The sequence below is a fragment of the Jaculus jaculus genome, chromosome 4, assembly GCF_020740685.1.
Source record: "Jaculus jaculus isolate mJacJac1 chromosome 4, mJacJac1.mat.Y.cur, whole genome shotgun sequence".
NCBI classification, from domain to species: domain Eukaryota; kingdom Metazoa; phylum Chordata; class Mammalia; order Rodentia; family Dipodidae; genus Jaculus; species Jaculus jaculus.
In genome coordinates this window covers 124910605-124936634 of record NC_059105.1, presented here as the reverse complement: position 1 = coordinate 124936634, position 26030 = coordinate 124910605, and the positions used below count along the sequence as shown (strand labels likewise).

Below are 26030 nucleotides of genomic sequence, written 5' to 3'. Positions count from 1 at the left end.
AAACCACAACAACACCTAACAGAAAAACCTGGAAAGAACCTCTCCTTGGAATATTATAATTAAACTACAAAACATACAAACAAAAGAAAATATATTGAAAGCAGTCAGAGAGAAAAATCAAGCCACATACAAAGGCAAGCCCATCAAGATCACAGCAGATTACTCAACACAAACTTTAAAGGCCAGAAGGGCTTGGAATGATGCATTCCAATTTCTGAAAGATAACAACTGTCAACCAAGGTTAGTTTATCCTGCAAAGCTATCCACTCAGGTAGATGGAGCAATGACATTCCACAACAAAAGTAGGCTAAAGGAATATTTGAAGACAAATTGAGCTCTATAGAAAGTTCTTGACAGGATCCTCCAGGCTGAAGAGAAAGAAAAACACATGTATAAGGAACTTGGAAAAAAAAGAACCATACTCACATCCTAGTTAATACAAAAGAGCAAAGGTAAAATCAGAAGAACTACAAAACAAGAAAAATAGTAAAAGTAAATATACATCGTTCCATAATAACTCTTAATATAAATGGCTTCAATGCCAAACCAAAAGACATAGGTTTGCAGACTGAGTCATGACAGGATCCTGCCATTTGTTGCCTCTAAGAAACTCACCTTTTTACAAAGGATGGACAGTATCTTAGGGTGAAAGGTTGGAAAACGGTGTTTCAAGCAAATGGGCCTAGAAAGCAAGCAGGGGTTGCTATCCTAATATCTGACAAGGTAGACTTCAGACCAACATTAGTTAGGGAAGGTAATGAAAGTCACTTTACATCGATTAATGGCACACTCCAACAGGAGGACATTATAATCCTAAACATATATACACATATCACAGGGGCAAGCAACTTCACAAAACACACACTATGAGAACTAAGGACACAGTAATGCCAAACACAGTTATAGTGGGTGACTTCAATACCCTGCTATCATCAATTGACTGGAACCCCAAAAAACAATCCAAAGGATCAATGAAACAAAGGATAAACAAGATTGATAAACCCTTAGAAAATCTGACCAAAAGAAAGAGAGAAGAGACATAAATTAATAAAATTAGAGATGAAAAAGGCAACATCACAACAGATACCAGAGAAATTCAAAATATCTTAGGGACATACTATAAAAGCATATACTCTACTAAGTATGAAAATCTGAAAAAAATAAAATGATTTCCTTGATTTATATGACATACCTAAATTAAATCAAGATGAGATTAATCACTTAAATAGACCTATAAGAAGCATGGAGATCCAAGCAGTTATCAAAAATCTCCCAACTAAAAAAAGTACATGCCCAGATAGATTCACTGCTGAATTTTACCAGACCTTCAGGGAAGAACAAATGCCATTGCTTCTTAAGCTTTTCCATAAAATAGAAAAAGAAGGAATCCTACCAAACTCCTTATATGAAGCCAGCATCACCCTGATACCAAAACCAGGCAAAGATAGAACACAAAAAGAAAATTACAGACCAATCTTCTTCATGAACATAGATGCAAATATTCTCAAAAATATTGGCAAACAGAATAGAAGAATATATCAGAAAGATCATTCACCCTGACCAAGTAGGCTTTATACCAGAGATGCAGGGATGGTTCAACATACGCAAATCTATAAATGTAATACATTATATAAATGGACTGTAGGACAAAAATCATATGATCATATCATTAGATGCCGAAAAAGCATTTGACAAAGTCCAACATCCCTTCATGATAAAAGTCCTACAGAGACTAGGAATAGAAGGAACATATCTCAATATAATAAGGGCTATTTATGACAAGCCTACAGCCAACATATTATTAAATGGGGAAAAACTGGAAGCTTTTCCCCTAAAATCAGGAGCAAGACAAGGGTGTCCACTGTCCCCACTTTTATTTAACATAGTACTGGAAGTCTTACCAATGGCAATAAGACAAGAGATGCACATAAAAGGGATACAAATTAGAAAGGAAGAGATCAAGTTATCATTATTTGCAGATGACAAGATTCTATACATAAAGGACCCTAAGGACTCTACCAGCAAATTGTTATTGCTGATAAACACCTACAGCCATGTAGCAGGATATAAAATAAACACACAGAAACCAGTAGCATTCCTATATGCTAACAAAAACACACGGAGAATGAATGAGAGAATCACTCCCATTCACAATTGCATCAAAGAAAATAAAGTACCTTGGAATAAACCTAACCAAGGAAGTAAAGGATCTCTACAATGAAAACTGTAAAACATTCAAGCGAGAAATTGCAGAGGACACTAGGAAATGGAAAAACATCCCTTGTTCCTGGATCAGAAGAATCAATATTGTGAAAATGGCAATCTTACCAAAAGCAATCTACACATTTAATGTAATCCCCAACAAAATTCCAAAAGCATTCTTCACAGAAATATAAAAAACAATCCAAAAATTAATTTGGAATCACAAAAAAACCTTGGATATCTAAAATAATACTGAGCAACAAAAATGAGGCTGGTGGTATCACCATACCTGATTTTAACCTATACTACAGAGCCATAGTAACAAAAAACAGCATGGTACTGCACAAAAGCAGACATGTAGATCAATGGAACAGAATAGAGGATGCACATGCAAGTCCAGGTAGCTATAGCCACCTTATATTCAATAAAAATGCCAAAAATACTCACTGGAGAAAAGACTGCCTCTTCAGCAAATGGTGCTGGGAAAACTGGATATGTATCTGTAGAAGGATGAAAATAGATCCTTATCTCTCCCCATGCACAAGAAGTAAGTCCAAATGGAACAAAGACCTTAATATCAGACCTGAAACTCTGAAACTGCTACAGAAAAAAGTAGGGGAATTCTTTCAACATATTGTTATTGACAAAGACTTTCTGAATATTACCCCATTTGCTTAGGAAATAAAAACATTGATCAACCGCTGGCACCTCATGAAATTACAAAGCTTTTATATGGCAAAGGACACTGGGAATAGAGCAAAGAAGCAACCTACGTAATGAGAGAAAATCTTTGCCAGCTATACTTCTGATAGAGGATTAATATCTAGGATATACAAAGAACTCAAATATTAAATAATAAGAAATACAACAACACAATTAAAAAATGGTCTATGGAACTAAATAGAGAGTTCTCAAAAGAAGAAATACAGATGGCATATAAAATCTAAAACAATGTTCTACATTCCTGTTCTTCAGGTAAATGCAGGTTAAAACTACATTGAGATTCCATCTCACTCCTGTCAAATTGGCTATCATCCTGAAGACAAATGACCATAAATGCTGGTGGGGATGTGGAAAAAGAGGAACCCTTCTACACTGTTGTTGGGAATGCAATCTGGTCCAGCCATTGTGGAAATCAGTGGGGAGGTTCCTAAGACAGCTAAAAATTGATCTACTATATGACCTAGCTATACCATTCCTAGGCATATATCCTAAGGACTTGTCTCACTACCTTAGAGATACTTGCTCAACCATGTTTATTGCTGCTCTATTCACAATAGCTAGGAAATGGAACCTACATGTTCCTTAACTAATGAGTGGATAAAGAAGATGCGGTACATTTCCACAGTGGAGTTCTACTTAGCAGTAAAGAAATATGAAGTTATGAAATTTTCAGGAAGATAGATTGATCTGGAAAGGATTATACTTAGTGAGGTAACCCAGGCCCAGAGAGCCAAATGTCACGTATTCTCTCTCATATGTGCATCCTAGCTACAAATGATTGCACTTCTATGTGAGTCTTCAGTAGCAGAGACCAGTAATGTGGAAAGAATATATAAATGAAATAGAAATGGAGGGAGGGGGCACCTAGTAGCATGGTATTGTATATATGTAAGTAGAAGAGATTTAATGGGGCTGAGAAGGCCTAAGTGAGGTCAAGGGAAGAGCTTGAGTAAAGGAAAGGTAGAGGGAGGGCTAATCAAAATCTAAGAGGATATACATAAGTCATATGGAAACCTACTTTTTTGGACAATGGAACACTCAGAAGCCATAGATTGTTACTAGGAAATTTTCAGTGCCAGGGATGGGATGGATACTTTCCAGTGACTTGTTGGCTAGGGAGGTCCCTGATGCCCCCAAAACATTACAGGCCATTGCCAAGGCTCTTGGTTTTCCACCAAGAATAGATGGTAAGATCCTATTGCTGAAGACTCCACATTCTTGGACTGCAAGTTGACTGAGAAATCCTGCTGGAGAGGAGCTTGAAACCTCCTCCATATAGACCAGCTGACAGAAAGCTGGAAAGAGTCATGTTGCATGCAGTTCAATGGGAGAGAGAGAAATTACCAGTGAAGATATGAAACAGTAGACACTGCAAGCCTTATATTTGGCCAGCTAGTCCAAATGAGCCAGTGGGTGCAATAGTGGCATGTCTATTATTGGGGAAACTGACCACCCTCTAATTTGACTGGAGGCCCACTCCATGGTTGAGAATACATCCCTGATAAAGAAAACCTGCAACAGGTATAGTCATGAGCCCTAGGGATATAACATATGCTGGCATCTGGCTAAATGTATATACTATCCTTGACAAACTGCCCAGTAAGCACTTCTCTTAATGTTCATACCCATATATTAATGCTACTTTCACTTTGGCTAGAGAAGCTTCTCTTTTCAGATAGCAATGACCTTGGGATGACTCAGAAGGCACCATAGTGTTGAGAAGAAGTGACAGAGTTGTTCTCAGCACTGTAATATCTCTATCACACCTTCCAAGGCTCAGGGTCCATTGTGGAAGTGGTGGTGGAAAGAATGTAAGAGTCAAAGCAAGTGTAAGACTCCTTATAATGTGCTCCTCCAGACACAAAATGGCCTGGATATCCATGACCTTACAGTACTTGACACTACCTACTGAAGACCATCATAATAGGAGGAAAATATCATGACATCAAAATGAAAGTGAGACTGCTTGAGAGGGGGAGGGGATATGATAGAGAGGAGAGTTCCAAATGGGAAAGTGGGGGGAGGGAGGGAATTACCATAGGATATTGTTTACAATTACGGAAGTTGTCAATAATTAATAATAAAGAACGTAATGTTCAACATCCCTAACCATTAGGGAAATGCAAATTAAAACAACCATGAGATTCCACCTTACTCAACTAAGGATGACAATCATCACAAAATATAACAACAAATGTTGGCAAGGATGTGATAAGAAAGGAACCCTCATGCACTGTTGGTTGTAATGTTAATTTGTGCAACCACTATGGAAATCAATATGGAAATTCCTGAAAAGAATGAATGTAGAGCTACCAAAAGACCCAGTTATTCCCTTACTGGGCATTTATTCTTAATGCTCCTTGCATCACTCCAGAGATATTTGCTCAACCATGCTTATAGCTGCTCAATTCAGTATAGGTAAGAACTGGAATCAACCCAGATGCCCATCATTGGATGAATGGTACACTTACACAATGGAATTCTACTCAGAAGTTAAGAAAAAATGATACAATGAAATTTGTAGAAGAATGGACAGACTTGAAACAGATCATACTCAGCAAACTCAAACAATCACAGAAAGAGAAACACTGCATGGTGTCACTTATTGGTGGTTCCTAACCTGGACTTGGTCAAGTTACTGACATACCTAATAGGCAACTCAAGGCCCAGACACTAGGGATGGAAGGGCTTGGGGAGTGGAGAAGTGGGGGAAACAAACAAAACTAAAACTAAAACCAAAATGAGATGGTACCATAGAACCTTTATCCTTGGAGATTGCCTAAAAGATATAACCCTCTAAAGGAGTAAGCAGAGAGCACCTAAAAAGTAAGGCCCTGGAGAGGATTGGATGAAGCCTAAGCTTAAAGGAAATTTTTTTTTTTCCTTCTGTATTTGGCCTGTAACTCCCAGTACCAGAAATTGGTTGCTACCCACATTGAGCTGTTGATCATACAGACCTATGAGGTCCCCAAATCAAAACAGCTTTATACTAAAACACTTGATTACCTGCCTTCTTTTAATGGCCTTTAAGCCATTAAGTCTGCCTACTCACCCTCAAGAGTTAAGACAATCTAGCTTCTTCAGGCTGAAGTGGGTTGTGGAGGAGTTCTTGGACTGCATCTTCTATAATCATCACCTTAATCTTGTAGGTCAGGATAGCATCTATGTTCTTTTGAGCCTGTGCCTCTAACTTAAAAAGAAAACTGTCTTGCTCCTGATCTCTACCAAAGGGATCTTAAGTCATGAAGAAACTAGGATTAAGTACAGGTATATGTATGGGGAATAAATTTATTTTAGTGAGGTGCATTTATACAAATTTTTTGGTGTTCATTGCTCCTCTACATAGTGTGAATTAGTCTTTCTTTCAAGTATAAGGTTTGGGGATACCTTTACAGATAGCATTTCATTTGATTTCAGGAAGATATGGGAGTTTTTAGCAGTCAAGATAATTTTATGCCAAAGTGGCACATATTGGGGTGGCATATTCAAGACTCTTTTTTAATTATTTATTTTTGAGAGAGAGAATGGGTGCACCAGGACCTTTCAGCCACTGTGAATGAACTCCAGAGGCATGCACCCTCTTATTCACATGTGTAACATTGAGCACTTACATCACTGTGTGTCTGGTTACATGGGACCTGGAGATTTGAATATGCACTCTTAGGCTTTGCAGGCAAACACCTTAACCACTAAGCCATCTCTCCAGCCCTCAAGATACTTGTAGCTCCTTTGACTTGCTATATAGTTTTAGAATACAAAATTATACAACTCTGTAAGGGTAGTTCTTAATATGTAGAAAACTGATGGTAATATTGTCCATATTGTCCTGTAACAAAGATAACTGCAACCAGGTGTGGTGGTGAAGGACTCAGAAACCAGATGGATGCCATGACAGGCTTTGGAGTCCTCAGTAGGCCTAAGTTTCTGTTTCCCAGCAAGATCTAAGTTTTTTTTTTTTTCTTTTTCTGGTAAGGGCGTGTTTAATGTTACTGGAAGCTGATTACACCATACATTCCTGTAGTCATAGATAAGTGCAAGTCCCCTAGCTCCAGCCCGTCAACTTTTACCCTGCCAACTTTGCCCGCCAATGTCCTAAGCCAATCAGAAGAGTACAAGTGCAGTTACTGTTTAAATCAATCAATCATGTACCCATCCCCTTATTCTTTGTTCAAATCCCTATAAAATCCCTCCCCTCCAGCTACTCTGGGCTCTTGTATGGATCCATTGCGCTGGTGAAGTCAAGAGACCTAGCTTAAGCCCAAAATAAAGCTCCTTGTCCTTGCATACGAGTTTGGTTCTCCTTGGTGGTCACTGGGGTGCCGAGCACTGGGCATAACAGTGGCTCCCACCAGATCAAGCCTAGCTATAGTACATGGTACCCTGCGTCAAAGGAAAAAAAAATGAAAATCTAATTTTCTAATCTAATGAAATTAGAAAATTATCAGTTATTTTCTCTTTAATACTAAGGGGGATATAACCACTACTTTCATAGTCAAACCCATTTCTGCTAATTTCTCAAATATTTGGCAAGACAAGTGAAAAAGGAAAGAACTACTTGCAGAAAATTAACGTCATTAGATGCTTGAGAAAGGTAGGTAAAACGTCAGGAATTGTAATGAACTTCAATAATTTCCAGGGGCTGAGATGATGGCTCCCTGGCTGAAGGTTCTTGGAAAGCATGTCTGCCCATGTTCAATTCCCAAGCCACCCATATTTGCCAGACTCAAAAATTGGCATAAGGATCTGGGGTTTGCAGTGGCAAGATGCCCTGGTGGGTGTGCATATGCAGATGAAGAATGTTTCAAGTTATATGCGTTCTTTAAACAAAAAACAGGAGAGGCGTTTGTTTACAATTATTCAGTAACACTGATTACACGCCTTTGTGACAGGAATGAGAAAGGCAAGGGCAGGAACCAGTAACAAAGGAACATAAGAAAAAGTAAGCGGAGGCCCAAGTTAGGTTAGACAATGGAAGGGCAAAAGATGATCTTGAGAAAGTATTCTTTACCATACTACCTATCGCAGTGTTAGACCTAGACGATCAAGAGATGGTGATGACTCTGGTCCGGCGAATGTGCCAAAGCCCATAAAATCCAATGGAGGAGAGGAAAAGCACAAGGATGCAGACTTACATCAGAAAACACTTATATGGACCAGGCACTGTTATCAACACTATATCTTCACTAAAACCTGCCTGCTGTGTTTTAAAAACATATCCATGTATGTAAGCTCTCTGACACTATTATTCCAGGAGGTGCTCTGAAAGGACTTCTCAGTAGTCTTCCCGCACTCTCCCTTCTTCCTCCTCTTTTTTCCGCTTGTTTGTTTTTCGACGTAGGGTCTCACTCTGGCCCAGGCTGACGCGGAATTTACTCTGTAGTCTTAGGATGGCCTCAAATCACCGTGACCTCCTACGTCAGCCTCCCGAGGGCTGGAGTAAAGGCGTGCGCCACCACGCCGGGACTTGCCGCTCCTCGGTAGGTGCCCACGTCACGGTCTAGGCTCACAGCCCGAGGTGCAGTCTTTTACTTAGGGGAGAGGTGGGGCCTGCAGACAGGACACGCCTCTCTCAGCCCTCTGACAAGCAGACAATTCTTCCTGCGGGAAAACCGCTTCCGGCGGGACCGGAAGCTCCGCGGGGACCGAGTGGGGGACGGACCGGCGGACCTACAGCGCTCGGGCCGGGAAGGTGAGGTCGCGCGGGCTGGGCCTTGTGTAGGAAGGAGCTAAGTGAGTGGGGTCCTTAGCCATGGTCATCCGGGTGGCGTGTCTTACTTGGTCGCAGGCGTCAGTGTCGCATATCACGAGAATTCATAACCATGCTCTTCCAGAAGCCTTTCCAAGACGCCCTGGGAGCCCGTACCAGGCGTCCCTCTCCCCCGGGGTCCCCGCGCAGGCCAAAGCCTCCCCACAGCAGTAGTGCCTTATTTGGTTATGTCCTTCCACCAGGTTCCCATACTGCCGATTTTTGCATTCATCCATTTCAGTAACGCAACTACGTATTTCCAACATTCTTCCCCCCCACCTCAGGTTCCCTGGCAAGAATATCTTTGCGGCAAAACACCGAATTTGGAATTAGCCTGGGTTCTATTCCCAATTGCCCCTCTGTATTAGCGGTATGACATTGGATAAATCTTTTTACCCCTCTGGATTGCAGTTTCCTTTTCTGTAAAGTGAAACTTTGGAATGCATAATATCCAAGGTTTATTCCAGTTTTCACGTTGGGGATATTGTCTTTGCTGTGTCTAACTCCTCAGTTTGTGCTTTGGTTAGTAGGTAGTGTCTCACCTCCCACTCCATTAATCTGTGCCCTTGGCAGTCTGGTTTCAGACTCATTTGAAAATATTTTCTTGCCACGTGTGGTGGTGCACGCCTTTGATCCCAGCGCTTGGGAGGCAGAGGTAATGTAAGACCCCCAAAACGAGGACCCCACGCTCTGCCCGGATATGGCAACACCCCAAATCACTCACGAGAAGCGATCTTGATGCAAACTGCAAGAGGATTTTATTCCAAGCGTGCTGGGGCCCACAGTCATACACCGCACAGGGGTAGAGGACTGCAGAGCCCCGAATGTAGGAATGGGACAGTTTTTATAGGGTTTCTAACAAAGCCTGTGTATTAGACCCATCATTTTTTTAATATCAGGAGCCGGCGGGATGCGAGCCAGTCAGTTTGTGCCACCCCATAGTTTCTAAGCCAGTTAGTTTAATTTGTTCAAGCCTCTCGTGGACCAATTATTCTCTTATGACCTTGGTGGTCAGCATTTGCTCAGGTCCTTGGGTGGGAGTAGCAGAGTGTGGTATCAGTCTCCTATGACCTTGGAGGTCAGCATTTGCGCAGGTCCTTAGGTGGGGGTAGCACAGTGTGGTATCAGCCTCCTATGACCTTGGTGGTCTGAGGCAGGCTGCTACAGCTTATGGTGCGAGCTACTAAGGCTTACAGTGTGGGCTATTAAGGCTTATGGTGTAGGCTATTTACAGAAACCAAATAAGTGGTTTACTTTATTACTTATTTCCCATCCTTGAGGGCTATCTCATGCCCTTTTTACCTAGTTTTATATTAGGAGCGGGCTCTGATATAATGAGAAGAGGGGTTCTTTACTTGCTTTCAACAGAGAGTAAAGCCTGGAGTTTGAGGTATGCAGAGGCCCGCTTAAGCTCCCTTTGGAGCGTGATAGTATTTCTGGACTTCTGAATTCTTGGGCCTTTCAGTAATAGGGTCATCATGAGTTGGAGACCAGCCTGAGACCTGAGACTACAGAGTGAATTCCAGCTAGGCTAGAGCGACATTCTATCTCGAAAAACAAAACAAAAAAACCAAACAAAACTTAAAGAATCCCAAATATATTTTACTTCTTAGCTGAGGGACACGAGCTTAAATAAGATTTTTTTTTGTTTTCGAAGTAGGATCGCACTCTAGCTCAGGCTGACCTGGAATTCACGTAGTCTCAGGGTGTCCTCAAACTCATGGTGTTCCTCCTACCTCTCCCTCCCAAGTGCTGGGATTAAAGGCGTGTGCCACCATGCCCAGCAGATTTTTTTTTTGAAAGAGGGATGACTGTGCCCTCTTAGGTTGCAAATGAACTCCTGCTGCATAGGCCACTTTGTGGATCTGGCTTTATGTGACTTCTGGTGAATTGAACCCAGGCATGCAGGCTTTGCCAGCAAGTGTCTTTTAATGCTGAGACATCTATCCAGCCTGCAAATAGGATTTTTAGAAGGTGTATGTTAATGCTCATTTACTATTGAATTAATTTTTGAACTTTTTTCCCCCATCACCAGAGATTGAACCTAGTGTCTCATGTCAAGCAAGAACTCTACACCCTGCCTTTTCTTTGATTGATTGATTTATGTTTTTGTCTTTTTCGAGGTAGGGTTTCACTCTAGTCCAGGCTGACCTGGAATTCACTATGTAGTCTCAGGATGGCCTCGAACTCACAGTGACCCTCCTATCTCTGCTTCCCAAGTGCTGGGAGTAAAGGTGTGCGTTACCATGCCCGGCTTTGATTTATTTTGAGATAGAATTTGGCTAAGTTGCTGGAGCTGGACTTGAACTGGTTGACTTTAAATTTGACTAGAGTAACTGGGAATGTAGACAGGTGTGTGTAGGTTTGTCTCTCTCTCTCTCTCTCTCTCTCTGTGTGTGTCAGTGTATGTGATGTGCATGTGGAGTCCAGCAGTGTTATAGGAACAAGATCGACATTTAAAAAATATATTTTATATTTATTTATTTATTTGAGAGAGAGAGAGAGAGAGAGAGAGAGAGAATATGAATGAATGGGCATGCCAGGGCCTCCAGATGCATGCACCACCTTGTGCAACTGGGTCCTTTGGCTTTTCAGGCAAGCACCCTAACCATTAAGTCATCTTTCCAGTCCAAGATCCACTTTTTCTTGAGATAGGGTAGAGCTCACCATTTAGGCTAGGCTGCAAGCTTGGTAGTAGCACGCTCCAGGGATCCTCCTGTCTTTGCCTCCTTAGGTACTTATTGCTGTGCAGGGTATTATGCTCAGATCCTCATGCTTGCAAGGCAAGCACTTTTCCCCGATCCATCTCCTACAGCCCAACTTTCTAAAACTTTGCTTGTTTTTTTTTTTTTTTTTTGAGGCAGGGTCTTGCTGTAGCCCAGACTGACCTGGAATTCACTGTGTAGTCTCAGAGTGGCTTCGAACTCATGGTGATCCTCCTACCTATGTCTCCTGAGTGCTGGGATTAAAGGTGTGTGCCACCATACCTGGCTCCAACTTCCTAAATTTTTTTTTTTTTTTTTTTTTTGAGTTAGGATTTCTCACTGTAGCCCAGGCTGACTTGGAATTCACTCTAGTCTTAGGGTGGCCTCGAGCTCACGGCGATCCTCCTACCTCTGCCTCTCAAGTGCTGGGATTAAAGGTGTGTGCCACCATGCCTGGCTTCAACTTCCTAAATATTAATGTGTTTATTTCTTTGGAGTGATGTCCAAATTTCTGTTTACTCCAATTACTTTTGATCTTCACTTAAATGTCTTTTAAGATAAAAATATGAACTATATTTAAGCACAAATGCTCTGATAATGAACAATGCAGCCAGGCGTGGTGGTGCACGCCTTTAATCCCAGCACTTGAGAAGTAGAGGTGGGAGGATTGCTGTGAGTTTGAGGCCACCCTGAGACTCCATAGTGAATTCCAAGTCAGCCTGGAATAGAGTGAGACCCTACCTCAAAAAACTTCAAAAAACCAAAAAAATAAATAATAATAATAATAATGCAGTCAGTGACTTGTGGATACTTTAATATAAAAGCAATGAATCCTCAAGGCATTCAGGACATCACTGAAAAACACAAGTACGTACATCATCTTATTTTCTCTTTGTAGTCTTGTAATAAAAGGGACAGACAAAGCTGGGTATGGTGGTGCACACCTTTAATCCTAGCACTTGGGAGGCAGAGGTAGGAGAATTGCCATGAGTTTGATGCCACCCTGACACTACAGAGTGAATTCCAGGTCAGCCTGGGCTAGAGTGAGACCCTACCTTGAAACTGCATCCTCCCCCCACCCCCCGCCCACCAAAGGGGACAGACATTGAAACACTTTTATTTTCTTTCCACAGACAGCTGGGAAAATGAGTCTCACAGGACAGACTTGACTTGTTCAAGCATAGTACTCACCAGTATATGTCTGAGCAAGTGTCCACCCAAGGCTCTTTGTGGCCTTGTCAGGTACTTTCATCACTGTACTGTGCCTTTTACACCTGTCACTTATCCTTGCTTTCCTTTTCTTCTTCCCTCCCCCCTCTCCTTATTTTTGTGACAGAGTTTCATGTAGCAAGGTTGACTCCAAACTTGCCATGTAGCCAAAGCTAGCCTTGCACTCCTTATCCTTCTGCTGTCACCTCTCAAGTGCCGGGATTACAGGTGTGTACCATTGTGCCGGACTATTGTTTCTTTTCTTCTTTTTTTAAAAAAATATTCTTATTTATTCATCTGGGGGGAGTAGATAGAGAATGGGTGCTCCAGGGCCTCCAGCCACTGCAAATGAATTCCAGACACATGTGCCACCTAGTGCATCTGATTTATGTGGGTCCTGGGGAATCAAACCTGGGTTCTTAGGCTTCCCAGCCTTAGCCTTAACTGCTAAGCCATCTTCTAGCCCTATTCTTTTGTTTTGAGGTTCAAACAGAACTTATTTTTTTATATACAAAGAAAGATTTATTTTATTTATTTGTTTGAGAGCAACAGAGAAAGAGGCAGAGAGAGAATGGGCATGCCAGGGCCACCAGCCACTGCAAACGAACTCCAGATGCATGTGCCACCTTGTGCATCTGGCTTCCATGGGTACTGGGGAATCAAGCCTTGAACCAGTGTCCTTAGGCTTCACAGGCAAGCACTTAACCACTAAGCCATCTCTCCAGCCCCAGAACATTTTTTTAAAAAATATGTTTTTATTTATATTTGAGAGGGAGAGAGAAAGAGGCAGATGGAGAATGGACATGCCAGGGCCTCCAGCCACTGCAAACTGCCAGATACATGGTCCCTCTTGTGCATCTAACTTACGTGGGTCCTGGGGAGTTGAGCCTGGGTCCTTTGGCTTTGCAGGCAAATGCCTTAACTGCTGAGCCATCCCTCCAGCCCCAGAACAAAAATGTATTCACAGCTAAAGAAAAGGAAGGAAGACAAAGCCCCTGTAAAGCAGGAGGTATCTCCAGCAGGTTATCCCTAAACTTGGATCTTAATTCCTCCTACAATAAATCCCATAGTTCATAATAAAAATCAAAAATAATTAACTCAGATTATTTCTTTGTGTGTGTATTACTAGGGATCTAAGCCAGGTCCTGTGCATGCTAGGTAAGTACTCTATGATGGAACTATACTCCTGGTCCTGAAAAATCAGTGTAGTTGTGATTTAGTTAAGGTTTCAAGAGGTTTTTATTTCTTTTTAATTTAATTTTATTTTTGTTGTTTGAGGTAAGGTCTCATTCTAGCCCAGGCTGACCTAGAATTCACTCTGTTTTCTCAGGCTGACCTCAAACCCATGGCAATTCTCCTACCTCTGCCTGCCAAGTGCTGGCATCAAAGGCATGCACCACCATGCCCAGCTACAAGAGGTTTTTAAAAAGCCATTTATCACACTTAAGAGATGGCTCAGAGGTTGGACGTGTTTGCTTGCAAAGCCCACCAACCCAGGGTCTATTCCCCAATACCCAAGTAAAACCAGATTCACAAAGTGGCACATGCATCTGGAGTTTGTTTGCAGTCCTTGTGCCTGTCTTGTCTCTTTCTCTCTCATGAATGTGCACACAAATAATTTCATTTTATTTATTTATTTTTAATATTTTTATTTATGTTTATTTATTTATTTGACAGAGAAAGAGGGAGAAAGAGAAAGAATGAATGGGCACACCAGGGCCTCTAGCCACTGCAAATGAACTCCAGATGCATGCACACCCTGGTGCATCTGGCTAACGTGGGTCCTGGGGAGTCAAACCTGGGTCCTTTGGTTTTGCAGGGAAGTGCCTAAACAGCTAAGCCATCCCTCCAGCCCAATAATTTTATTTTTAAAAATAATTAAAAAAACCCATTTATTAAGTTATCTCATATAACATATCAAATCTTATATTAACTTGAACAATAGTATAGCTATTATCTAGAGAAAACTTGATACAGAAGCTTATCTCACTATGAGTTCTTTCTTTTTTTTTTAAATTTTTTTGTTTATTTTTGTTTATTTATTTGAGAGTGACAGACAGAGAAAGAGGCAGATATAAATATATAGAATGGGTGCACTAGGGCCTCCAGCCACTGCAAAAGAACTCTAGTGTCCCCTTGTCCATCTGGCTAACGTGGGTTCTGGGGAATTGAGACATGAACTGAGGTCCTCAGGCTTCACAGGCAAGCGCTTAACTGCTAAGCCATCTCTCCAGCCCACTATAAGCTCTTTCAAAGCACAAACCTGAATTTTGTTTTTTGGTATATCCTAGGACCTCCTATAGTGCTTTACATGTAAATATTCAGCAAATATTTGTTAACTTGCCTTAAATATTAACCAAAACATTATAAAATCCTCTTTTCTAGAAACATGAACCAGAAGCTCCTGCTGTTGGAAAACTTGCTCAGATTCCGCACTGTGTGTAGGCAGCTGCACAGCCTGCGTCAAAGAAGAATGCTTGCACAGTGCAGACATGGCTTTCCACTTGCTTACCCAATGTGGGCAGCTCTGCTATATTCCCGACCCTGGCAGACAGACATGCTCATTGATGCTGCTTTATATCAATGTAGACTTCTAGTAACCAAGAAGGTAGTTACAGATTTCTGTCACCTACTGTATTACTTGGTTTGAGGTAAAAGTGCAAAGAGCTGTGACTTGAAGTCCATCCTGAGTATTTTGTTATGTATAGATAGTACTTAAGACAGATCTTTATGGATGAAATTCTGGATAGTTGTTTGGTTATACTGATAAAATTGAATCCTTGGAAATTAGTGTAAAATAGTAAACTAAAGTGGTAGGATTTAAGTTTTATTTTATTTTTGTTGTATGTGGGTGGGGATATGTATGCATGTATGGCACATGAATGCCATGACACACTATGTGGAAGTCAGAGGACAACCTTAGACTGTTGGTCTTTGCCTTCTACCTTGTTTGAGACAGGGTGTCTTCCTTTTTCTTTCTTTTTTTTTTCAAGGTAGGGTTTCACTGTAGTCCAGGCTGACCTGGAATTTACTCTGTATTCTCAGGGTGGCCTTGAACTCATGGTAGTCCTCTTACCTGTGCCTCCTGAGTTCTGGGATTAAAGGCGTGCACACCATGCCTGGCTTGAGACAGGGTGTCTCTTGACTGCTGCTGTGAAGACCGGACTAGCCGGCCCATGAGCTTTGAAATTCTCCTGGCTCCACCTACCATTACAGTACATGCTGGGGATCCAGTCCAGTTATTAGCATTGAGCAGCATTCACTTTTAATGTCTGAGCCATCTCTCAACCCAGGATTTTTCATTTTTCTTCAATTTTAAGTACTTACAAGAATGTTTACCTATAGAACCAGACATGATTGAGTATATATTCTAGAATAAATCTAAATTGTCACTTATTTTTCTTCTCCCTTCTTGTTTATATTTTCTGTCTTTTTAAAGGAAAAAAGACCGTCTACATCTCATTTGTCTCCAACAAAGTCTAAAAGGGAAGTAGAAGTATGGATTGGAATGACAGTTAAAGAACTAGCCAGAGCAATGGCAAAAGACATAGGTGAGTCGGATAAGTTTACAAGGGAAAATATAGGGGCATAAAAGACCTAGGCTTTTACTTACAATGAGATTAAAGTATTTGGGAATTAAAAACTAGTCTAGGGGCTGGAGATATGAATTAGTGACTGGTTAAGGCATTTGCTTGCAAAGGCAAAGGATCCAGGTTCAATTCCCTAGGACCCACATAAGCCAGATGCACAAGGTGGCACATGTGTCTGGAATTCATTTGCAGTGTCTGCAGGCCCTGGTGCACCCATTCTCTCTATCTGCCTCTCTGTCTCTGTGTCTGTCAAATAAATAAATAGAAATAAAAATATTAAAAAAAAAACTAGACTAGGGCCATGCACAATGATGCCCACCTTTAATTCCAGCACTTGGGAGGCAGAGGTAGGATTGCCCTGAGTTTGAGGTCAGCCTGGGCTACAATGAGACCCTACCTCAAAAAAAAAAAACTAAGACTGAAGAGATGGCTTAGCAGTTAAGTTACTTGCTGGCAAAGCTGAAGGACCCAGGTTTGACTTCCCCAGTTCCCACATAAGCCAGATGCACAAGGTGGCACATGTGTCTGGAGTTCATTTGCAGTGGCTAGAGGCCCTCACATGCCCATATTCTCTCTCTCTCTCTAATAAATAAAATATTAAGCCAAAAAAAAAAAAAAGTAGGGCTAGAGAAATTGCTTAGTGGTTAAGGCACTTACCTGTGAGGCCTAAGGACCTAGGTCCAATTCCCCAGTGCCCACATAAGTACAAGGTGGCACATGCGTCTGGTGTTCGTTTGCAGAGGTTGGAGGTCCTAGTGCACCCATTTGTTTTCTATCTACCTCTTTCTCACTCTCTCTGCCTCTTCTCTCATAAATAAATAAATATTAAAAAAACACACTAGACTAGGGTACTGGGGTGATGGCTAAGTGGATAAAATACTACTGCACAAGTGTGAATGCCTAAGTTTGAATCCTTAGAACCCACATAAAAGAATAAAAGGAGCCAGGCATGGTGGTGCACACCTTTAATTCATAACAGCACTCGGAGACAGAAGTAGAAGGATTGCCAAGAGTTTGAGGCTACCCTGAGACTGCGTAGTGAATTAACTCCTGGTCAGCCTGAGCTAGAGTGAGACCCTACCTCAAAAAACAAAAAAAACAAATAATCATGAAAGTGTTGTTGGGAATCTTGTGGGCCTGGTGAATGGATCTGAGAGACTGCCCAAGCAAAGTGGAAGGTGAGGATTAACACCCAGAGTTGTTCTCTGACCTCCATACACAGACTGGCATGCATGCTCATGTATACTCCCCACCTCACCACAAAATACAGATTTTATTTATTCTCTCTTTCTGTGTAATAAATAAATATTTTTTATTATTGTTTTATTTATTTTAGTTTTTCGAGATAGGGTTTCACTCTAGCCCACACCTTTAATCCCAGCACTCAGGAGGCAGAGGTAGGAGGATCACCATGAGTTCGAGGCCACCCTGAGACTACATAGTGAATTCCAGGTCAGCCTGAGCTAGAGTGAGACCCTACCTAGGAAACAATCCTCCCTTCCCCCCCAAATGAGAAGAGAATATACTTTTCCTACCTTTCAGTTCTTTCTGGATTTTTAAAATATTTTTTATTATTTTCAAGCAGAGAGAGAATGGCTGTGCCAAGGCCTCCTGCTGCTGCAAATGGAATCCAGATTCATGAGCTACTGCATCTGGCTTTATGTGGGTACTCGGGAATCACCAGTCATTAGGCTTTGCAGGCAAATGTTTTAACTACTAAGCCATCTTTCCAGCCCTCTTTCTGGATATTTTAAATCAACACATAACCAAATACCTTATGGATGCATGTGTTAAGAGGAGTATGTATGAACAGGCAATCTTCACTTTTCATGGATTCTGTATTTGCAGATTTGCTTCTGGCTAGAATGGATTTGTACATCCAAATTTAATACTTAGAGTACTTTTGCAGTTATTCTTGCATATGCGGAGAGCAGTTGAAGTTTTGAATTGTTTCATGTGTGATTTCACTACTTAAATACATAAATAGTCCCTTAGCTGGGCGTGGTGGTGCATGCCTTTAATCCCAGCCTAAGGGAGGCAGAGGTAGGAGGATCACTGTGAGTTTGAGGCCACCCTGAGACTCCATAGTGAATTCCAGGTCAGCCTGGGCTGGAGTGAGACCCTACCTCGAAAAACCAAAAATAAATAAATAAATAAATAAATAGTCCCTTAGTATTGAAGTGAAGATAGCAGAAGAAGACTCTTGATATTCCTTATATAAAAATTATTGTCTTGGGCTGGAGAGATGTCTTAGCAGTTAAGTGCTTGCCTGTGAAGCCTAAGGACCCTGGTTCGAGGCTCGGTTCCCCAGGTCCCACGTTAGCCAGATGCACAAGGGGGCGCACGCGTCTGGAGTTTGTTTGCAGAGGCTGGAAGTCCTGGCACGCCCATTCTCTCTCTCTGCCTCTATCTGTCTTTCTCTCTGTGTCTGTTGCTCTCAAATAAATAAATAAAAAAAATAAAAATAAAAAAAAATTATTGTCTTAGCCAGGCGTGGTGGTACACGTCTTTAATTCCAACACTCGGGAGTCAGAGGTAGGAGAACTGCTGCAAGTTCAAGGCCACTCTGAGACTCCATAGTGAATTCCAGGTCAGTCTGAGCTAGAGTGAGACCCTACCTCGAAAAACCAAAAAAAAAAAAAAAAAAAAATTATTGTCTTAAATAAATTGGTACATCTGTCAGTTTTTGTTCTGTTGGTTGTGGGACAATGTTAATAAATCAATAGTATTTTTAATGTTTTTAAAATTTTTTTTTTAATTTTTATTTTTTAAATTTTTAATTTATTTATTTGAGAGCGACAGACACACGGAGAAAGACAGATAGAAGGAGAGAGAGAGAATGGGCGCGCCAGGGCTTCCAGCCTCTGCAAACGAACTCCAGACGCGTGCACCCCCTTGTGCATCTGGCTAACGTGGGACCTGGGGAACCGAGCCTTGAACCGGGGTCCTTAGGCTTCACAGGCAAGCGCTTAACCGCTAAGCCATCTCTCCAGCCCTAAATTTTTTTTGTTATTTTTATTTATTTACTTGAGAGTGACACAGAAAGGGGCAGTTAGAGAGAGAAAGAGAGGGAGAGAATGGGTGCACCAAGGCCTCCAGCCACTGCAAACAAATGTGCGCCTCCTTGTGCATCTGGCTTACGTGGATCCTGGGGAATTGAGCCTCAAACCCGGGTCCTTAGGCTTCACAGGGAAGCGCTTAACCGCTAAGCCATCTCCCCAGCCCTAATGTTTTGTTTTATTAATTTTTTGAGAGAGAGAGAGGAAGAAAGAGGCCAGTAGAGAGAATGAGCACACCAGGGCTTCTAGCACATGAACTCCAAATGCATGTTCCACCTTGTGCATCTGGCTTTATGTGGGTACTGGGGAATTGAACCTGTATCCTTTGGCTTTACAGTCAAGTATTTTAACCGCTAAGCTATTTCTCCGGCAACAGTATTTTTAAGTGACTTTAAATAAGAACACATAACACAGGAATATGTAATGATTAGTTGATAACTAGCTGATTAAGGAGCCTAATTCTGTTACCTGTAAAAGTCTTTCTTAGTCACTAATTCAGAATTCATGGAAAGCCTATAGAACATAATAAGAATCAGCTGTATATATGACATATGAGACTATAAGCTTTCAAAGACCATACTGACTATATACAACATAAAATTTAATTATTGATGATTTAGAGGGTGCATATTTAAATATAAACATGCAAAATGTCAATAATTATCATGCCATATTTTAAAGATTTAAAAAATTTTAGCTTCTTTATGATTTGTTAACTCGGAGAAACAGTTTATATTTGTATATCCCATTAATTGTGCTATCTTTTTAAAATCTGTGCAGACCTTTTTTTTTTTTTTAAATAGAAGTCATTTTTAAACATTTAATTCATAATCCTATAAGGTTTTATTTTTCTCTAAGCAGATTATATATATGAAGCCTTATTGAACACTACTATTGACTTAGATTCACTAGAAGCAAACTCATATTTAGATGAAGTCTGGATCAAAGAAGTGATAAAGAAGGCAGGAATGAAGTTGAAATGGACCAAGCTGAAACAGGACAAAATAAGAGAAAATAAAGACGCTGTAAGAAGGTAAAACTTGCTGGGCATGGTGGCGCACACCTTTAATCCCAGCACTTGGGAGGCAGAGGTAGGATCACTGTGAGTTCAAGGCCAGCCTGAGACTACATAGTGAATTCCAGGTCAGCCTGAGCTAGAGTGAGACCCCTACCTTGGAAAACCAAAAAAAAAAAAAAAGGTAAAACTCAAACTTAACTTTGTGAGAGACCATAGCTTACTTACACCTTAATGGGAAAATTTACCTTAATATTTACTTTCTAATTAAATGATAAGGGAATATAGAATAAACTTTTCTTTTTCTTTTTTTGTTTATTTATTTTTATTTATTTATTTGAAAGTGACAGACAGAGAGTGAAAGAGGCAGATAGATAGAGAGAGAGAGAATGGGCATGCCAAGGCCTTCAGCCACTGCAAGTGAACTCCAGATGCATGCACCCCCTTGTGCATCTGGCTAATGTGGGTCCTGGGGAGTCAAGCCTTGAACCAGGGTCCTTAGGCTTCACAGGCAAGCACTTAACCGCTAAGCCATCTCTCCAGCCCTTCTTTTTCTTTTTTTAAGCTTACTCACATCTTTTTTTTTTTTTTTAATTTTTATTTATTTATTTGAGAGTGACAGACACAGAGAGAAGGACAGATAGAGGGAGAGAGAGAGAATGGGCGCGCCAGGGCTTCCAGCCTCTGCAAACGAACTCCAGACGTGTGTGCCCCCTTGTGCATCTGGCTAACGTGGGACCTGGGGAACCGAGCCTCGAACCAGGGTCCTTAGGCTTCACAGGCAAGCATTTAACCGCTAAGCCATCTCTCCAGCCCCTTACTCACATCTTAATGGAAAAATTTACCTTAATATTTACTTTCTAATTACAATGATATGTGAACATAGGATAAACTTTTCTTTTTTGTAGCTTACTCACATCTTAATGGGAAAATTTACCTTAATATTTACTTTCTAATTAAAATGATATGTGAATATAGGATAAATTTTTCTTTCTTTCTTTGGTTTTTTTTTTTTTTAAGGTAGAGTCTCACTCTCACGCAAGATGACCTGGAATTCACTATGTAGTCTCAGGATGGCCTTGAACTCAAGTGATCCTCCTACCTCTGTCTCCCAAATGCTGGGTTTAAAGGCATATGCCACCATGCCCAGCTTAGGATAAACTTTTATTCAAAATGCTTAAATCATCAGTATATTCAGCCTGTAATAAAAGTGTAATGGTTATTTTTCATTACATATTAAGTATAGAATTTAGTTTGAATTTTAAAATTTTGATTCAGTTCCATCCATTTTATGAAGATCCCATCTTCCTAACAGAGCAAGTCACTGAATATAATGTCATAAATTGCTATATGTAAGAAAGAGGGAAATAGTCAAACTTGAATATTGGGTTTTATTATTAATAGTAGCTTGTAGTAATAATTGTGAAAAAATTCACACATATTTCTGATATTTAAGAAATGAAATGCCTAGCTGGGTGTAGTGGTGCACACCTTTAATCCCAGTACTCTGGGAGGCATTGGTAGGAGGATCACCAGGAGTTCGAAGCCACTCTGAGAATACATAGTGAATTCTATGTCAACCTGGACTAGAGTGAGACCCTACCCGAAAAAACCAAAAAATAAAAATGAAAGGAAATGAAATGAAATACCTTTGCTATTAATTGTAGGCCCCAGGCAGATCCAGCTTTGTTAACACCAAGGTCACCTGTTGTTACTATAATGGGTCATGTTGATCATGGGAAAACAACGTTACTTGACAAACTACGAAAAACTCAAGTGGCAGCAATGGAAGCTGGAGGCATCACTCAGCACATTGGTGCCTTTCTTGGTATGAATACAAGTTACCTTAAATGTGCTTTGTGACTCATACTTGCTATTTCTTGTAATCAAATGTCATATTATGAAATATACAGATTCAAAGTCAAAGGGAAGGACAAAAGTTATTTTGTACTTTTTGTAAGATGAAAGCTATTTTACTGTTTTTATTTTTTCTCACTCTTAGTTTGGTTTAATGAGCCTAATACCTTTATTTATCCTTATGTAACCTCAGTTGCAGGGTGAATAATTTTGCTAGTAGTGAGTAACAGCTATCATTTGCTGAACATTTAAGGTATTCCCAGCAGTGTGCAAGCCATCTTATGTGCTTCATCTTTTGTATCCTTACAACATCGTGGGGTAGGTGTTAGTATTCCACTTACAGATAAGAGGCTGACTGAGACTTGTTAGCTTAAGTAGCTTGCCCAAAGTATAAAGCTGGTAAATAGCAAAGCCATGGTTTAAACCCAAGATGGGTAGACTCAAATTCAAAGCTATTAAGTTTTAAATGGGTCTTTGTGGCTCAACACTGTTGTATAGCTGTAGTTTGCTAGTGTAGAGGCAATTACCCATGCAATTATTGGTCTGTTCTCTCTCCAGAATGATAATCAATTGGCAAGTTTACTAAAGTAGCTAGATTCTAGAATTATAAAGAATTATAGCTTGAAAGTTTTATGTGAGAATAAAAAACCTGAAAATCTCACTGTTTTGTTTTAATATTTTCTCACTGCCATTTTATGTTGCATTTGTGAAATGTCAATCTATGTACCTTGGATTAAAATTAGTACAAGGAAATTATTTCAAAGAAGTATTGATTATGTTGGATGATATCATACATTTGTTCATGTTGAGTCATTAGCATTCTTGGATTTGTGTTTTTACAGTCTCTCTGCCTTCTGGAGAAAAGATAACATTCCTTGATACTCCAGGACATGCTGCCTTCTCAGCAATGCGAGCCAGAGGAGCTCAGGTCACTGACATTGTCGTGCTGGTGGTAGCTGCAGATGACGGGGTGATGAAGCAAACTGTAGAATCTATCCAGCATGCTAAAGATGCTAAAGGTATGTCATTAACTCATATGCACCAGGAAGCAGCCTTTTGTTTTTCCTTTGTAAGGACCTACTTCATAAAATTGTAATTCTGGAGTTGTTTGCATATGGTTGTTTAAATATTCACAGTAGTCCCAGGATGGTTGTGCCCTTTTACATATAAGCATCAAAGATAGTTGTGTTATCTTCCCACAGACATGACTGAAAGAAAGATTGTAGTAGAATTCAACATGGGACTTGTGGTAACCAGCAAAAAATATTTCTTCTTAGTTTTTAAAATATTTTATTTGTTTATGTATTCATTTGAGAGAGCATGAAAGAGGCAGGGAGAGAGAGAAAATGGGCACACTGGGGCATCTAGCCACTGCAAACAAACTCTAGACACATGCACCACCTTGTGAACCTGGCTTTACATGGTTACTGGGGAATTGAACCTGGGTTATTTAGTCTTGTAGGCAAATGCCTTAGCCACTAAGCTATCTCTCCAGCCTTCTTGCTTTTTAAATTAAATTAAATTAAATTTTTTTTTTGTTTTTTTAAGGTAGGGTGTCTGTAAGGAAAGTATAAGAGAAAAGCAAGAGAGAACACCAGATTTGATCTCTACAGACTGTTTATTGAGAGGTAGAGTGAGGGGCAGGAGCCCTCCCGTAAGATGAAGGCTGAGTCAGGCTAGGGTTCAAACTTTTAAGAAGTATCCTAAGACAAAGAGATGGAACCAGCTGCAGGTCCAAGGGAAATAGATAAGGAACTGAAGTTATTTTTCTGAGCTAAGGGAAAATCATCAATCATAGGACTTATCAGGCCAGTCAAGACTGCTTCTTTATGGCCTGCTAATCTTAAGGTTAGTTATTTACTCTTTAGTTCCCTCTAGATTTCAGGGTGGGCTATTAATCCTTCAGTCTGGACTCTGGACGGATAAAAAAGATTGAGGAGAACTGGGGATAAGGGGGCATTTAGGAGAGGACCACATGGGCCAGAATGGGGGTGAAGAGTTCTCCCAGATTACTTCCTGCTGGGGGATCAGCAGATCTTTTGCAGTGTTCCACACAGTCCTGTGGAGGTTGGATGTCCAATGACTGATATTCAATGGCCATGAAGAATTCAGTGACTCACTGTGAAATGAAGGCATGTATTCTGTCTTGGAGGAATTCAGTGAGGCATCTGAGTATGCAAAGACCAAAAGAGAGGGTGAATATTGTCATAATCAGGGGAATAAAGTACATATCAGAGACAGGATAGATTTAACTTGAAGGGAGTAGAGCTGTGAGGTTAACTTAAAACAAATATTCTAGCTGGTCACAGAGAGATGTCAGGTTACATGCAGAGAAATATTGGCCACTACAAAGGCTAAGATAGCCCAAAATATTATTGGCTCTGAATTGGTACCATTTATTTCTCCACATTTGCTACAGTCCATTGTTGAAGTTCTAGTCACAAGGTGTGGCTTCTGAGAGCCTCAGCTTTCAGTTCTCTATTAGATTTTGTACCTTGTATATATAGCAGGCTGTGGTTCCACATGGCTTTTATGACAGCAAGGTGGCAGCTTTTCAGGAGTGTGGTAATTATCAGGAAATTATTAGGAAAGAAACACCTAGATTATATCAAATCTGTTAGCCGTTATGATCTGGTTATTATCCATATATGAGTTTTCTTGTATGTGGCATCACATTTACAGGTGACATGAATATATTTAAGTTTGAAAATAATAATATAGGTGATAGGTAAGGAAGAAGGAATTGCTAACTTAGATGGAAAGTTAATTGGAATTTGTGGAAATACAAAGATTTGGTGTAGGTAAGGTAGGAAGTATGAGATTAGTATTGAAGAAATATTTGAAATATATGATAAAAGTTAAGAGTTTAACTAATTTTGAAGTTTAGGTTTAAAGGGTTTTTTTTTTTTTTTTTTTTTTTTTGTGTGTGTGTGTGTGTGTGTGTAAGTCTTTATTTTTTTCCAGATAGGGTCTCTCTGTAGCCCAGGCTGACCTGGAATTCACTAGGTAGTCTCAGGCTGGCCTCGAACTCATAGTAATCCTCCTACCACTGCCTCCCAAGTGCTAGGATTAAAGGTGTGCGCCACCACGTCCAGCAGTGTAAGTCTTTATAGATGGTTCACAGTCTTTACTTACTTGATCCAAAGATCAAAAGGTCTTACCTCTGGGAAAACTAATGAAAGTGTTAGGCTGAAAGGCTAAAAATTTGATTAGTCTTGATAATTTATTATTACCAGTTGTTTACTTTATTTTATTTTTTATTCTTTTTGGTTTTTTGAGGTAGGGTCTCACTGTAGCTCAGGCTGACCTGGAATTCACTATGGAGTCTCAGGGTGGCCTTGAACTCACGGCAATCCTCCTACCTCTGCCTCCCAAGTGCTGGGATTAAAGGCATGTACCACTATGTCCGGCTTCCAGATGTTTATTTTAAAATCAGGTATGGTGATACCACCAGCCTTATTTTTGTTGCTCAGTATTATTTTAGCTATTCGAGGTTTTTTGTGATTCCAAATGAATTTTTGGATTGTTTTTTCTATTTCCATGAAGAAAGCCTTTGGAATTTTGATAGGGATTGCATTAAATGTGTAGATTGCTTTAGGTAAGATTGCCATTTTCACAATATTGATTCTTCCAATCCAGGAACAAGGATGTTTCTCCACTTTCTAGTGTCTTCTGTAATTTCTCGCATGAGTGTTTTAAAGTTCTCATTGTAGAGATTCTTTACTTCCTTGATTAGGTTTATTCCAAGGCACTTTATTTTTTTTTGATGCAATTGTGAATGGGAGTGATTCTCTGATTTCATCCTCTGCAGATGTTTATTTTATATAATGAAATTATGTTTTATATAATTATATTGGTTATATAATACAATGAAATATTTTATGAAATTAGGCCCAGTTGTGTCTATTAGAATAAATTTATAGC

The 26030-nt window shown here is 40.2% G+C and overlaps 1 protein-coding gene across 4 annotated transcripts in view; it reads left to right on the top strand.

Annotated features, from left to right (window-relative positions):
- The first annotated feature begins 8495 nt into the window (after positions 1-8495).
- Positions 8496-26030, top strand: part of Mtif2 (mitochondrial translational initiation factor 2) — a 55227-nt gene continuing 37692 nt past the window's right edge. The window contains exons 1-7 of one of the 4 annotated variants that reach the window (XM_045147486.1): positions 8558-8614; positions 12510-12618; positions 14971-15193; positions 16025-16136; positions 20096-20267; positions 21917-22077; positions 22949-23125. In XM_045147486.1, coding sequence (XP_045003421.1) covers positions 14975-15193; positions 16025-16136; positions 20096-20267; positions 21917-22077; positions 22949-23125 — 841 coding nt within the window. In that variant the 5' untranslated portion in view covers positions 8558-8614; positions 12510-12618; positions 14971-14974. Of the gene's footprint in view, positions 8615-12509; positions 12619-13724; positions 13744-14970; positions 15194-16024; positions 16137-20095; positions 20268-21916; positions 22078-22948; positions 23126-26030 lie in introns of those variants that run through there. The other 3 variants (XM_045147487.1, XM_045147488.1, XM_045147489.1) reach the window with 3 other exon arrangements.